This window comes from Mustela lutreola, chromosome X (assembly GCF_030435805.1).
Source record: "Mustela lutreola isolate mMusLut2 chromosome X, mMusLut2.pri, whole genome shotgun sequence".
Classification (NCBI taxonomy): Eukaryota; Metazoa; Chordata; class Mammalia; order Carnivora; family Mustelidae; genus Mustela; species Mustela lutreola.
In genome coordinates this window covers 28,812,028-28,827,659 of record NC_081308.1, presented here as the reverse complement: position 1 = coordinate 28,827,659, position 15,632 = coordinate 28,812,028, and the positions used below count along the sequence as shown (strand labels likewise).

The window sequence follows — 15,632 nt, the reverse complement described above, 5'->3', positions numbered from 1 at the left end:
CAAGAAAAAAGAAAATCACAACTTGAATGAAAAAAAAAGACGACAGTCACTTACATCAAAATGACACAGGTGATAGAATTATCTGCCAAGGATATTAAAGCAACCATCATAAAAAATGGTTCAATAAGCAATTACAAACTTGCAACAAATAAAAAATAGAACGTCTCAGGAAGAAATAGAAGACATATAGAACAAAATGAAGTTTTAGAACTGAAAAATACAGAAATCAAAATAAAATTCAGTGGATGGTCTCAAAATCAGACTAGAGGGGGCAAAGGGGAAAATCCATGAACAGGAAGATAGAACAGTAGAAATTACTTAGTCTGAGAAAGAAATAAGATAGGCTGATGGAAACTGAATAGATCCTTGGTGACCTCTGGGATCATAATAAAAGATCTATGATCATTGGAGTCCTGAAAAGAGAGAAAAAAATAAAGTGTTGCTGAACAAGTGCCCAAAGAAATAAAGACTGAAAAAAAAACCAAATCTGGAAAAAGACATAAACCTATAGATACAGAAAGCTGACTGAACAGAGAAGATAAGCCCAAGGAAATCCATGCAATATACTCATTACAGTCAAACTTCTGAAAGCTAGTGATAAAGAAAAAAAATATTGAAAATAGTAAAAGACAAAAGACACTGTCTATAGGCAAACAACAACAACAACAACAAACATTCAAATGACAGGATTTTTTATGAGAAACCATAGAATCCAGAATGAAATGGGAAATGGCATGACATTTTTCATGTGATTAAAGAAAAGACCTGTCAAAGTCCAGAAGAATAGAAAAGGAGGCAACATTGCCAAACACATTTTATGACACAGGAAGTTCTCTGATACCGAAACTAGACAAACAGCACAAAACAAAAACACTACAGACCATCCTTCACATGTATACAAACACAACAATCCCTAACAGAATGTTTTAAGTTATATTAACTAGCTAACACACATACACACGATCTTACTGAAGCAGACAAAAAGGTTTGATAAAATTTAGTACCCATTCGTGATAAAAATTCTCAGAAAACTAAGAATACAGGAGAACTTTCTCAACTTGATAAGGAACATCTACAAAATTCTATAGCTAACATCATAATGTGAAATGTTTTAATGCTTTCTTCCTGTTGGGAGGATCAAGGCAAAGATGTTTGTTTTCAGCCTACTGGATGTTCGAGGCAGCACAAAGATGCAAGAAAAGTGAATAAAAACATGCAAATAAGTATGGAGAACTTAAAATCATTCCTGTTTGCAGATGTTATGATGGGGCTCTGTAAAGTATCCTAGGGATTCTATAAAATTACTCATAGAAATAATGAGTTCATCAAGATCTCAGGACAAAAGATCAACTATAAAAACCAATTGTATTTCTGTATGTAAGAATTGAGCTTCTGGAAACTAAAATTTTAAATGTAATTTTCTGGGGCACCAGGGTGGTGCAGTCATTTGGAAGGCCACCTCTTGGTTCCCACTCAGGTTGTGATCTCAGGGTTATGAGATCAAGCCCCACATCTGGCTCCCTGCTCCACCAGGAGGTCTGCTCAACAATCTTTCTCCCTCTCCTTCTGCCCTTCCCATTTGTGCTCTTTCTCTCTAAAATAAATAAATCTCCAAATAAAATAAAATGTAATTTTCTCTAGTCACTACAAAGAGAGAGAGAGAGAGAGAAATGTTTGGGAATCTAACAAAACATACAGAATCTATAGGCCATGAACAAAAAAACAGGATGAAATAAAACAGACCTAAATAAAAGGAGATAAATGTTGTGTTCATGGACTATGAACTATAACATAGTAAAAAGCAGTTATCCCTCAAATTAATCAATAGTTTTAATGGAACTACTATCAGATTTCCAGCAAGCTTTTTTGTTTACAAGCACCCAGTTGACTGAATTCTGTGTACCTTATTTTGTGTGGGTTCAGTGATAATAAATTACCTGTGACTAGCACATTTCTCAATTGGATTTATCTAAAGAGATTTTTTAAAAACATCTAAGAAATACATGTCTTAATAGAATGTGTAATATTTCAGCCAATATGGATTATTATAGGGAAGAGATGCAGAAATGGCCCAGAAATTATATTTTTTCCAAATCATAAATTCGTGAGCTTTAGTTAAATATCTTAGCTACTAAGTCTGTTTTTTCCCTAGCTTATTTATCCTGTGATGCCCTATTTATTCGTAGTGCTTAAAATTATGTTTAATAATTGAATCAGTGTGAAAAATGACTCAGACCCCTCATAGTTTATATAAAATACTGTGGTTAGGGTTTTCAGTTTGTTAGGAATTCCTTTCTTGTCTGCTTTGAAGTTTACCATAATTAGTCCTTTCTAATTAATCTTCCACTCATCTTAGGATATAGAAATTACTGGTTGATATTAGAATATAAGAAAGGACCAGTCTTCATTTTTATAACATGTATCTTACATCTGTAGGTTAAAGAAAGAAAATGAAAAACGTGCTGATGCAAGCCTTCAGCAGAGTAAAAGTAAGTTTTGTATTCTTTCAGAAGTGAAGTCTTAGGAGTTCATATGTAAGATTTATAACCTTATCATTTAAAATCATTTCCAAAGCATACATGTACAGTGCATGTTTAGTTATATACATTTATTTTTTAATGTCCTTTTTCAAAACTGTCATTTGACAGACTGTGCTCTTTCCCCTTTCTTTGTACAACTACATATATAAGTCATACCATCGTAGGCATGTTAGAAATGTGAAAAAACAACCCAATCACAATACAAAGCACTGTTAGAAAGCACAGCATGATGATATAAATTAAAGATGACCTAGATCTTAGAAGTATATGATGTTTAATATGCTTTTTATGATGCCTCTATGGCTCAGTGGGTTAAGCATAAGCTTTCAGCTCAGCTTATGATCCCAGGGTCCTGGAATCAAGCCCTTCATCAGGCTCCCTGCCCCATGGGAAGCCTGCTTCTCCCCCTCCCTCCGCCTGCTGCTCTGCCTGCTTGTATTTTCTCTCTCTCTCTTTCTCTGAAATAAATAAATAAAATCTTTTCAAAAAAGTATCTGCCATTCATAATTAAAAGGTACAGCATAGTTGAAATGTTATTTCTCCCCAAATTCATCTATCTATGTAATGCAATCCCCATCAAAATATGAGAAAGATTTTTTTTTTAAGTCTAAGCTGTATGACTATTATTAGAAGCTTATTCTAAAATTTGTAAGGTAAGACACAGGATCGAGAATTTCTAAAATGGTTTTGGAAAAGAATACTAAAGTGGAAAGAATAATTCTAATGCTTGGGAGTGTTATGTAACTAGAGTAACTGAGGTGATGAGATATTGGCAGAGAGCTAGGCAAACAAATCAATAGGACAGACATGACATCCCAAAGGTAGATTCCCACAAATATGTCCAACTGGATTTTGACAAAGGTACAAAAGTTATTCAGTGGAAGAAGGATAGTCTTTTCAAGAAATGCTGTTGGAGCAACTGGAAATCTGTAAGAAAAAAGAAATCTATGTAAACCCCACACCTCATACAAAAGTGAACCCAATCATAGATTTAAATGCAAATATAAAATGATTTTAAAATTTAGCAGAAAAAAACACAGGAAATAATGAATCATGGCTTGGTGAAAAGTTTTTAGACCTGAAACCAAAAGTATCATCCATAAAAGAAAAAAAAAAATTCAATAAATCAGACTTGAGAAAAGTTAAACAATTTTCCATTGGAATTTCACTGTTAAAGATGAAAAGACAAGCTACAAACTGGGAGAAACTATTTGCACAGCACCTAACAAAGGACTCATATCTAGGATATATAAAGAACACTCAAAAAATAATAATTAAAACAAAAGGTATTTAATTGCAAAATAAGCAAAAGACATGGACAGCCGTTTCACAGAAGAGTGGATTCAGATGGCAAATAAGCATGAGAAAGTATGTTCAATGTCATTAACCATTCAGGTAATTCAAGATAAAACCACCATAATATATCTCTACATGCTTAATGCTGAAAAAAATAAAAACTATAAAATTGACAATACCAAAAGCTACAGAGGATACAGAGACAATGGATCACTCACATTGCTGGCAGATATGTAAAATGGAACAGACCCTCCAGATAATGTTTTGGCAGTTTCTTTAAAAAGTAAACATTCTTGGAACACAACATCAAAAACTAATTATGTATTGTATGGTGACTAACATAACACGCACAAAAAGTCAACACACATTTGGTTTTACTTAGTTGTGGAACATAAGGAATGGCATGGAGGATATTAGGAGAAGGAAGGGGAAAATGAAGGGGGGGAATCAGAGCGGGAGATGAACCATAAGAGACTATGGACTACGGGAAAAAAGACTGAGGGTTTTAGAGGGGAGAGTGGAAGGGGTATGGGTTGGCCCAGTGATGGGTATTAAGGAGGGCATGTGTTCAGAGAGCACTGGGTGTTACACACAAACAATGAATCATGGAACAGTACATCAAAAAACTAATGATTTACTCTATGGTGACTAACATAACATAATAGATTTTAAAAAATAGTAAACATACATTTGCCATATGGACCAACAACTTTAGTCCTGGGCATTAATCCCAGATAAATGAAAAATATGTGCATGACTGTTTTGCACCTTTATTTGTAGTAACCCCAAACAAAAAATAACCACAACTACCAACAATAAATGAATGACTACAGAAACGGTAGTACACAATTAACATGGAATACCACTCACAATAAAATTAAGCAAGCTACTGAGGCAGATAACAACTTGTATAGATCTCTAGGACATTATGCCAATTGAAAAAAGCTGATATCAAATAATTCCATTTTTTTCTAAAATTCTTGAAATGATACAAGTGATGCAGACCAAATTAGCAGGTGCTGGTGCTAGAGCACAGTCTGGGAAGTGGTGGTTGATATGACTGCAAAGAGAGAGGAGAAGGAAGATCTTTGTGATGAGGGAACGATTTTGCAGGATCTATGTAATGACTGAAGCTACAGTTACTCCAGTGTACAGTACTATATAATGGAAGACATATATACATATTGCATTGATGTCAGTTTGCTGGTTTTGAAATTGCATAATAGTTTGCTTAAATGTAACTGAGGACACTGAATGAAGAGTAAATGGGACCCCTCTTTACACTTCTCACCACCTTTTTGTGAATATGTAATCTATCTCATAAAAAGATAAATTTTAAAAATTTGTGCTCTGCCAATTACTAACACTGGAGATTTGCATAAATTGATTTGACCAGTCATCTTTATATGGGGTTTCCTAAGACCTCAGCAACGTAGTTATCCTGAGGACTAAATGAGAGAGGTAAGTGACTAAGGACCATAGGAAAATAGGACAAGGTCTGAATTGGAGTTCATTGTATTTGGGCTAATATTTTCAAAAATTTTTATTTATTTATTTATTTAATTTCAGTGTTCCAGAATTCATTGTTTATGCACCACACCCAGTGATCCATGCAATGCATGCCCTCCATAATACCTACCACCAGGCTAACCCAAACTCTCACTCCCCTCCCCTCCAAAACCCTCAGTTTGTCTCTCAGAGTCCAAAGTCTCTCATGGTTCATCTCCCCTTCCAATTTCCTTCAACTCCCTTCTTCTCTTCATCTTCCCATGTCCTCCGTGTTATTCCTTATGCTCCACAAATAAATGAAATCATATGATAATTGACTCTGTCTGCTTGACTTATTTTACTCAGCATAATCTCTTTCAGTCCTATCCATGTTGATACAAAAGTTGGGTATTCATCCTTTCTGATGGAGGCATAATACTCCATAGTGTATATGGACCACATCCTCCTTATCCATTCGCCCGCTGAAGGGCATCTTGGTTCTTTCCATAGTTTGGTGACTATGACCATTGCTGCTATGAACATTGGGGTACATTTTCACTACATCTGTATCTTTGGGGTAAATACCCAGTTGTGCAATTGCAGGGTCATAGGGAAGCTCTATTTTTAATTTCACACTGTTCTCCAAAGTGGCTGCACCAACTTGCATTCCCACTAACAGTGTAAGCAGGTTCCCCTTTCTCCACATCTTCTCCAGCACTTGTTTACTGTCTTGTTGATTTTGGCCATTCTAACTGGTCTGAGGTGGTATCTCAATGGGTTTTGATTTGAATCTCCTTGATGGCTAGTGATGATGAACATTTTTTCATGTGTCTGTTAGCCATTTGTGTGTCTTCTTTGGAGAAGTGTCTGTTCATGTCTTCTGCCCCTTTATTTTTTAAAGATTTTATTTATTTATTTGACACACAGAGAGATCACAAGTAGGCATAGCAGCAGGCAGAGAGAGGGGGAAGCAGACTCCCTGCAAAGAGCAGAGAGCCGGACTCAGGGCTCAATCCCAGGACCCTGAGACCATGACCTGAGCCAAAGGCAGAGGCTTAACCCACTGAGCCACCCAGGTGCCCCTCCTGCCCATTTTTTGACATGATTATCTTTTTTGTATGTGTTGAATTTGAGGAGTTCTTTATAGATCTTGGATATCCACCCTTTGTCTGTACCGTCATTCCCGAATATCTTCTCCCATTCCGTGGGTTGCCTCTTCATTTTGTTCACTGATTCCTTTTCTGTGAATAAGCTTTTCATCTTGATGAAGTCCTAAAAGTTCATTTTCACTTTTGTTTCCTTTGCCTTTGGAGACATATCTTGAAAGAAGTTGCTGTGGCTGATGTCGAAGAGGTTGCTGCCTATGTTCTCCTCTAGGATTCTGATAGATTGCTGCCTCACATTGAGGTCTTTTATCCTTGTCGAGTTTATCTTTGTGTACGGTGTAAGAGAATGGTCGAGTTTCATTCTTCTACATATAGCTGTCCAGTTTTCCCAGCACCACTTGGGCTAAATTTTATTTTATGTACTTTTCACTTTTTCAAGTTAAATATTTCTTCTAGCCTAGATTTTAAAACCTTAAGGGGAATGTTCCACATTGATGTAGAATTTATTACAGGGCCCAGTAAATTCAGATTGTTGGCTAAGGCTAAGAGACCATCAAGATGTACCTGAGAACCTTCAAATCTACCTGTTTTCGGTGCACTTGGTATGAACCAGATCAGATTTTGGTATATTGGAAGTCACGGTTGTTTTTAGACACATACACTTCATAGTTTTTCAAAACTGGCTGTGTATTAGAGTCACCTGTAAAACATAGAGCACTAGGTCCTACTCCCAGAGTTTCTTATTTTTCAGGTCTTTTCCAAAAATTTCCAGTGTGTTGCTGATGCTTCACAGACAGCATTTTACAAATCACTGATGAGCTGTGCATATGCCTTGGCTTAAATGTGACTTTATATCTATAGAAAACTCACAGTACAGGTGTAAAGGAACTTAAATCCAGGGCGATATTACACCCATGAGCACAGGAAAACACATATTAACATGAAGACTATTCAAGTGGATCCATGTTGATCAAAAACCATTTTTTAATTTTGTTTTGTGAAATTATTGCTTCTACACATACTTAGATGACCACTCTAAGAAGAGGAAATGAAATGACCTACGGAGAATATTTTAAATCTGTTTTGAATAATAGTAATTTAAATACAATTATCTACAAATTAAGCTTAATGCTTTATTTCATATATATTTTGTTGGGGAGAATGGTGATATTATGATAATGGTATTCTAAAATATGAAATGCATAATGATTAAGGTAAACATCATGCTCTGATTCAGTATGCCGGGTTTTTTTTCTATTTTTATCTACAATTTATTTCTGTGCCAAGCAGTTGAATGCTTGACATAGAAAAAATGAGTCTGTCACTTCAACAAATGGTATTATAAAAGCACTTAAATAATTTTAGCACAGATTATTATTGCAAAAAGAATAATCCTTCTAAAAAGTTTAACCAATGTTTCTTACAAATATTGGGCTCATCTGCTGTGTTAAAAATAAGTTAAAGAAGCTTCCTATTGGCAAAGAATGGTTTTCAAACGTGCCAAATACCATATTACAAGTGTGTTCACTTATAGCAGAAAATGTCTTTTGAGAGCCATTAAGTAATTAATAATTAACTTAATGTCCAAGAGAATGGTATTTTAATAATTGCCACCAAAGAAATCAAAGAAAGAGTGATTCGTTAGTATAGTTTTCTCATAAGGTGCCATGGAAATTTAGCATTTTAGGAAGATTTCTTCGTTCAATTATAAGAGTACTCTTTATTTTAGCAGAAGCCTTGTCCCCTGAGAGCTATACACATTCTGCCTTCAGAGCTCAGCTGCTTCATTCTGCTGTTGCTTTTCTTAATCAGACTCTTGGCATCATCAATACTTGACTTTTGATAAGATCCCCACGGTAGAAATTAAGTTTGGTAGACAGTGGATACAGAACAAGTGCAGATTATTCTGGGCATTCTTTTTGTTCAGTAGAGTGAAATTTTTAGTGTTGAGAAGGTAAAAAAAGGAAAGGCATTTCAAAGTCTATTCTGGATGAAGATTTTCTGCTGTTATTTTAGAAATGTGCATGCATAATTACAGAAAGTACTGTTGTTTTGTATACTGAAGAGTTTTTATGTTTAGAAGCCTGTGAGAGCAAGTACTATGTCCACTGTTCTGTTATGGCTTGGATATTAATCAGAACACAGTTGAACATTATTTGACTTCACAGGGCTTGCCATGCTGGGAACACAACCTTATATGTAGTGGCCATGGGCAGTCCTATTATGGGAAACCAAGTTGAGAGAAAAGGCGGGTCACTTGCTTCTGCGCAGGTCCTGGAATTTGAAATATCCAGGGGCCTCTACAGAATCCTGGCATCAGTTACTATGTTGACTCACTCAGTGTTGGGATCACTCACTTTCCCCTTACAGGACTCAGATCTTGGAGGCAATTAGCTTCAGAGAAAAACGAATAGGAAAAACTGAAGTGTTCTTTTTTAAAAGGCTGCTGAAGTTTCTAAACCTATTGGAGCACTAAAGTTGGGAGAAAATTTAACAAGACTTTTTTTGCTGCCTTGATATACACTTTTTTTCCCCAAATGCTTTGGTGGGAAGAAGTAGAGGACTGTTGTAAGTACAAAGTCACTAAAAATATTTTTACCATGGCTTACATTTTACTTTGTGGCAAGTTCACTGATTAGGCAGATTGATTTTAAATTATTATAGTAGTTTTTGAATAAGAATATATGTTATCTTATATTTCCTGTATACATATATGTGTGCAGGTGTACATGTTTCTCACTGGGAGAACTTTTCAGTAGAAATGAGGTAGAGTTTAAAGTTTTTTCTTCACAAATATAATCAAGCAGCTCTTTCTCTTTTAAGAAACCACTGAAGTAATAGAATATGCATAACTGGCCTGGAGTATTTGTAACAAACTGTTTTAATTGCTGTGAAGTTATTTGTGTATCTGAGTTATTATCTTGATTATTTGATCTTCTGTTCAGTAATGGTTGCATGTGGGGCAGTGACCTGCTATTTATTTTCAATGAACTAATTGCAGTAGTGGAATGATGTGTGGAGACCTCAAGGTTAAAAAAATTGTCTCTGGCACATCTCAGGGGAAAAAAATTTAAAAAAACAAAAGGAATTGTGATGGGTAAATGGAGGCAGAGAAAAGGATGATAAATATTTAATTTAAAAATCCCTTTCTCATATTATATTTAGTATTTTGAGTATTCTTTTCTGTAGAATATCATGAAAAGTCTTACAAATAGTGATATGCTCTCTGCTGGCAAGTGACCAGACGCTTTTGTTGAGAACACAACATATAAGCATGAGAGACTTCTGATCATTTCATAGCAAGCTTACCATGTTGTTCCATGTCTAGGATGACCTAGCTTTTCAGTAAAGTTTTTTCATTTGGCTTTTCTATAAAGTGTATCTATTTTGTTTATTTTAAGAAAGTCATGGTGACTAAAGAAAAATTTAGAAACTGACTCTGGCACAATAGTAAAAATAATACATAAACATAATATATGAGTAGTACAGTGTGTCCCAAAGAGATTGAGAGAGGGGATTACCTTGCCCTCCTCATCCTGCCTTTGACTGGTGGATTATACCATTCTGAAACAGATAGGATGGTGATGCCTATATTTAACAATGAAGAAAATAAGTCTGTCCAAATAAGTAATTCTTCAAAACTTCTGGTAAAAAGGTCACAGCACAACTTTGGCCTCTGTGCCAAAAAAAATGAACATTGTGCGCTCACTGATTCACATTAGATGCTACCAGATTTTGTATTAAAATGTTTTTAATGACATTTCCTTATTTTATAAATTTATTTGGTGAGCATCAGAATCGCTTTCTGGTTGAAAAACCTTCCCATTTACTAATGTTACAAAAGGACAACAGCATATACTATTTGCAATGCACACATATTGATTGATCCATTGTTATGAGATATTTTTAATTGCTTAGTTTGAAAAATGTAAGAGTACATGTGGGTGGTTTTTAATGAAAGTAGTTGCCAGAAGATCTCTGTGTAAACATAAATATTGTTTACTTTTAAAATTGCTCAAATATTGCATTGTAAAGAGTCACTCAAATAATTCATTGCAAATATACATTTCATTGGAATTTTTTAAATGATAAAAATTATCTTAAGGTCTAATAAAATCATCATTTAGAATGATTTCATTTCCAGAGTCTTCTAAGAGCATCTTCTAAGGGCATCTTAACTCTGAAAAAGAGATTGCTGATCTAAGTGGATAATATATTTTTTAATTGAAAAAGAAGTTTTCTGTATCTCTTACGTGGCAAAACAGTATGGAAAATGCAATAGAGAATGACATGTAGTAGTTATTGTAAACTTAGGATTACCAAGTGGTTTGTGCAAATTTATGTTATTTAAGGAAAAAAAAATGTGTTAATTGACGCTACTCCAGCTAGACAGTACTGAGATAGAAATTTGTAATTTGGACAGAGATATTAACACAGCTTCCTCTTCGGTTCTGAAGTATTCATTTGAAATCCTTGTAGTCCAAGTCATTTGTTACATGAGAAACAAATTGTCAAGTTATTAACCACTTGTGTGGTTTAATAAAAGAGATTTAAATCTTTGTTGTCTTGGAAAAGTCAGGGTTTTTAAAAATTCTGTTTTATTATCTTCCATCATGGCTTTATCACCAGAAAAAAGCTTCCTTCCCCTTCCACCTTCTACTGTACATAATATTCCCTTAACTTATTAAAAATTATTTATCATATTTTTTATTAAAGTATTCTTTCTTCCCCTGCAAATATAGGAACCATGGTAGTTTGATGTGAGTATATCTGCTTAAATAAAAGCATGAAGACATTTAAGTCACACAGCCATTGAAAATTCATTGGAAATTAACCTTTCTTTGAAGATAATTTTCCATTCATGTTTTCCATTTTGTTTTAGATGTAAATCATTTTTAAAGAAATTGACAAATAAGACTAATGTATGTCCTCTGTCTAACAAAACATAAGAAACCATGAAGGAAGGAGCAGACCAAGGTTATACGGGCCTTGAGATTATACAATTTGAGGAAGGGGAGTCTTTTAGGAAAAATAATACAAAATCATGAACTGACAATAAGGTAGGGACTTGGGAGGAACCAGTGTAAGTGATGGGCCTCAAGGCTTAAACTTTAATTAAAAGTCCTAAACGTTAAAAATTATTTCATGGGAAATCACCTCCAGATGAAGGGATGCATTGTTGTTGAATCTTTTCCCAGTTACATTTTAAGATGAAATTGATGCTAGTTATATTTCTTTAAGCATACACTATTTCTCAAAGACAGGCTTTTATTTAATGCAGATTAGAAAGTTAAAAGAATGTATAACGGTAGGAATTTGACATTTCTGCCTTTCATTCTAAAAAGATACATTGATTAAAATGATGTCAAACTCAGTTAATGGAGGCGGTACAGCTATTTCAGATATACAGGGTATGTAATTTGAAGGCAAGCCAAATCACAATGAGAAGAATAATGATGACCTTGGTTTATTTTTATATAGCACATTCAGGTTTTGATTGGATTCAGAAGGAGGCATTAGTTTTTTTTCTCAGAAAGTTCCGCTATTGTCCTAGGAGATTTGCGTTTTGTTATCAAGGCACTTGGAAAATTTTGTTGGGAGGGTCATGGGCTGCAGTATAGGAAATGTAGAGACTTTTTTTTTTTTTAATACAACCAAGTTCCATTGCAAAGTTGCATGAAAATGTTTGTCTTTAGGGAGTATGTTCTGTGCAGCAGACTGAGCTTCAAAACACAAACAATCTTACAGTCTTCACCTTTTTTCTCATTTAAAAACATCTGTTAGTTAAACTTCTTGGGGTTTCACTCTATACAATATTGACAGAATAATATTCATAACACGGATTTGGAGTTTGAATTTAGTTTACATATAGATATGAAAGGTCAGTTGGCAATGTTATGTAGTATATTATTTTGCCAATTTGAAGAGAGTTTGTCTATGGATGTCAGGTGTGGAATTTTTCTTCAGATCTTTATCTTTGTAAAATTTCAAGCTCCCCCTAGTTAATATTAAAAGTGAATGTGTCTCTTAGAGATTCTCATCTCCTGTCTGGAAGGGGACAGAGACCCTTCTCATTGTGAATCACTCCTTATGCAAACTATAATTTGAGGAGTAACAACTAAAATGATTTGGTTTACATTTTTTTCTAAAATCTGTAGTATTAAAAGCTTATTTTCCCCATATATTACAGCATAATATAATTTTGCATGTACTTTTTTTAAAGCAGAGATCTCCTCCAGAGACTCAGAAACAATAACTCTCAGGGACAACATGTCTTTCTCTTTCTCTATTCAAGATGACTTCCCTGAATGTGGGGCAGACGAGGGGGGGTGCTGCAAAAACCTTGGCTCCGACGTTCACGGGTATCTTAAATTTCTCAGCCACAGTTCTTACAGGCAGCAGGCAGAATGAGAATGAAGAGAGGAAAATGGCCTTACTTGCTCATGCTTAAAAGAGTCCCAATCTGAAGACTACACAAACTCTGCCACATGCCCATTAACAAAAGCAAAAGGCAGTACTCCCTCTGGCACAGCTCAAGCCCTCCACTGAGGCTGCCATTAAAAAAAAACAATGTCTATTCAACACTTTGCTCCATCTGATGTTATTCTGATATCATGTATTCAAAACATCTGGGAATTTTAATAGATGAAAGAACCAACAGGGCAATTTTCTCAGGGTATTATGGTTCCTGGAGGGATTTTGCATAGTGTATGTAATGATATTAAACCCTGAGAAAAAAGTGTTCTTAGCAGTCTGGATTCAGTTTGGAAATCAATTTCCTCCCTGTCCTCTTTATTATCTTTTGCCTTCTGCCTCAGTGCCTCACTTTGACTTTGTCATTATGCATGCCATTCTTCAGTAATGGAAGGTGGAGCGAATAGACAATTATCCTTTAACTGGAATGGAACTGTCATTTCTTTGCTGGAAAAAAGTTGATGCTGCTGTTGTTTTTGTTGTTTGTAAATGAGTCTTCCAGAACTCTTAATTCAATATTTTAATTCCATATAATTTTGGGGAAATAATATAATTCCATATAATTTTAAAGAAAAGATGTTGGAAAATTGGTTTTACATGTCACTTTCAAAATCTGAAGCACAGTAAAGTCAGTTAAAAAGATTTAGTCTTATGTTACAGTTCAAGTGCAAGAATATGAGGAAGAGCTTTGCTTCTATTTTTACTTATTTTAGTCTATTATTTTATTTATTTTAGTATAAAATCTTGTTATTGTAATGAATAGGAGGAATGTTAAAGTGCATCATGAAAGCCAATGCTTATCTGTGTAATAAAGTCAGAATGTTGACATTTAAATGGATTTTATTTTTTTTAATATAATTTTTTATTTTTTATTTAAACAGGGTTAACATGATTTTAAAGAAACCTGAGAAAAACAGATATTTGAAGAAAATAGATGTTTGAATTATCATGCTTTTAGCTTATATTTAATAAATATTCAACTCATTCATGGGCATTGTGACAAGCAAGGAATTTACATAGGCCAACATAATGTAGAGTATTTGGCTAGTTTACTTCAACTTTTAAATGTACTTTATCGCCACCACTATGAAACAATTGATGTTTTAGAAAAACCAGTATTAATTGATCACAATTAGCATTATAATAGTCCAATCTTATGTCCAATTATGGGCAAATAAAGGAGTTGGCCTTTCAGTGTTTTCACCCTTTCCTTGGTTTTTGCTTTGTTTGTTTTAAATTGCTGTCCCTCTCCTGCTCCATTTCTGGCTAAGACTGTCATTGAATCAGGACTATAAAAGGGCATAAACATCAGTGGCTTTTTGCTCATTCTTGGCACCCATCTTTATTTGCACACAACTTGTCTGCTCCTTTATCAGATTACAGCAGCAGTACTACCTTAGCCTGAGCTAAGTGCTGAGTTAAAGGGCATGGGAGTCGGCACACTCTTAGGAGTAGGGATTTTAGCTTTCGAAACCGTGTGATGTCAAACTAAAGAAATGTGAAAGATAAAAATCACAGAATCAGAACTGCACACGTATTTTCACCAAAGGCAGGTTGAGTTATTTCTTTTTCTACTGACGCTCAAGGAGGGCAGGATTATAAATATGTTGTAAAAATGGCTAAGGAACCAATAAAATTATCTGTGAATCCCAATGGCTCCCGTATATTGGGAAATAACTTGGAAGGAAAAAGGAAAATCTGACTCTACAGACTGCAACCAGATAGAAGCAATGTTGGCTTGTAGCTGGTTAACTAAAAGAGCTTACTGGAAGCTCAGACAGCTGGGGAATCCTGATTTAGTAGAGCCTGAAGGGCAGGTCAGGAGCCATGTGAACAGCTGCTGAAGAGCTAGAGGATTCCTTTGGATTAGGTGTACACACCCCATCTCTAATGGGCTATGTCAGAGAGTACCAAGTGTTATCACAGAGTTCAGTTGGCTCAAGCCTGTGGATTTTGCAGTGTTTTACTTTAAATGTCTGGAAATAGAGTTGCTCTCAAAAGAAGTCCAGAACTAAAAATATCAAAAGCAGTGACTCTGTCAAGTTTGTATTGTATTGGGTTTCGGTGACCACTGTTTAAAGAAGGAACAGTTTGCTATTCACTCATTGATGCAACTAATATATATATTGAGTGCCTACTCCATGCCAGGTACTGTACTAGTCTCTGGAGATAAGATTCTAAACAAGCAAACTGGGGCGCCTGGGTGGCTCAGTGGGTTAAGCCGCTGCCTTCGGCTCAGGTCATGATCTCAGGGTCCTGGGATCGAGTCCCGCATCGGGCTCTCTGCTTGGCAGGGAGCCTGCTTCCCTCTCTCTCTCTGCCTGCCTCTCCGTCTACTTGTGATTTCTCTCTATCAAATAAATAAATAAAATCTTTAAAAAAAATAAACAAGCAAACTTAGAGATTAGAATTAAGGATAGAATATATATATATATATATATATATATATATATAATACATATAATATATATATGTAATAGTCACACACTATTTAAATCTCATTTGAGGTAAGGGATGGAGAATAAAGCATACATTGTTATAAGAATGCATAATAGTGAGACCTAGACTAATATTAGAAGTTGGGGAGAGATCCCTAGGAAAATTACATTCAAAGTAACACAAAAAAGAATGGAATTGGGGAACAGTGGTCAGAGGGAGAAAGAGAGAGGAAAAATGTTTACATTCAGAGGAAACAACATGTGTGCAGATAGAACTTGGTATGAAAAAA

The 15,632-nt window shown here is 35.0% G+C and overlaps 1 protein-coding gene across 6 annotated transcripts in view; it reads left to right on the top strand.

Moving 5' to 3' along the window:
- Positions 1-15,632, top strand: part of DMD (dystrophin) — a 2,248,143-nt gene that overhangs the window by 126,683 nt on the left and 2,105,828 nt on the right. For 5 of the 6 annotated variants that reach the window (XM_059157902.1, XM_059157904.1, XM_059157900.1 and 2 more), the window contains exon 1: positions 8,764-8,998. The exons of the other annotated variant lie outside the window; for it this stretch is intronic. In XM_059157902.1, the coding sequence (XP_059013885.1) occupies positions 8,968-8,998 (31 nt within the window). In that variant the 5' untranslated portion in view covers positions 8,764-8,967. Of the gene's footprint in view, positions 1-8,763; positions 8,999-15,632 lie in introns of those variants that run through there. 6 annotated transcript variants of the gene reach the window in all.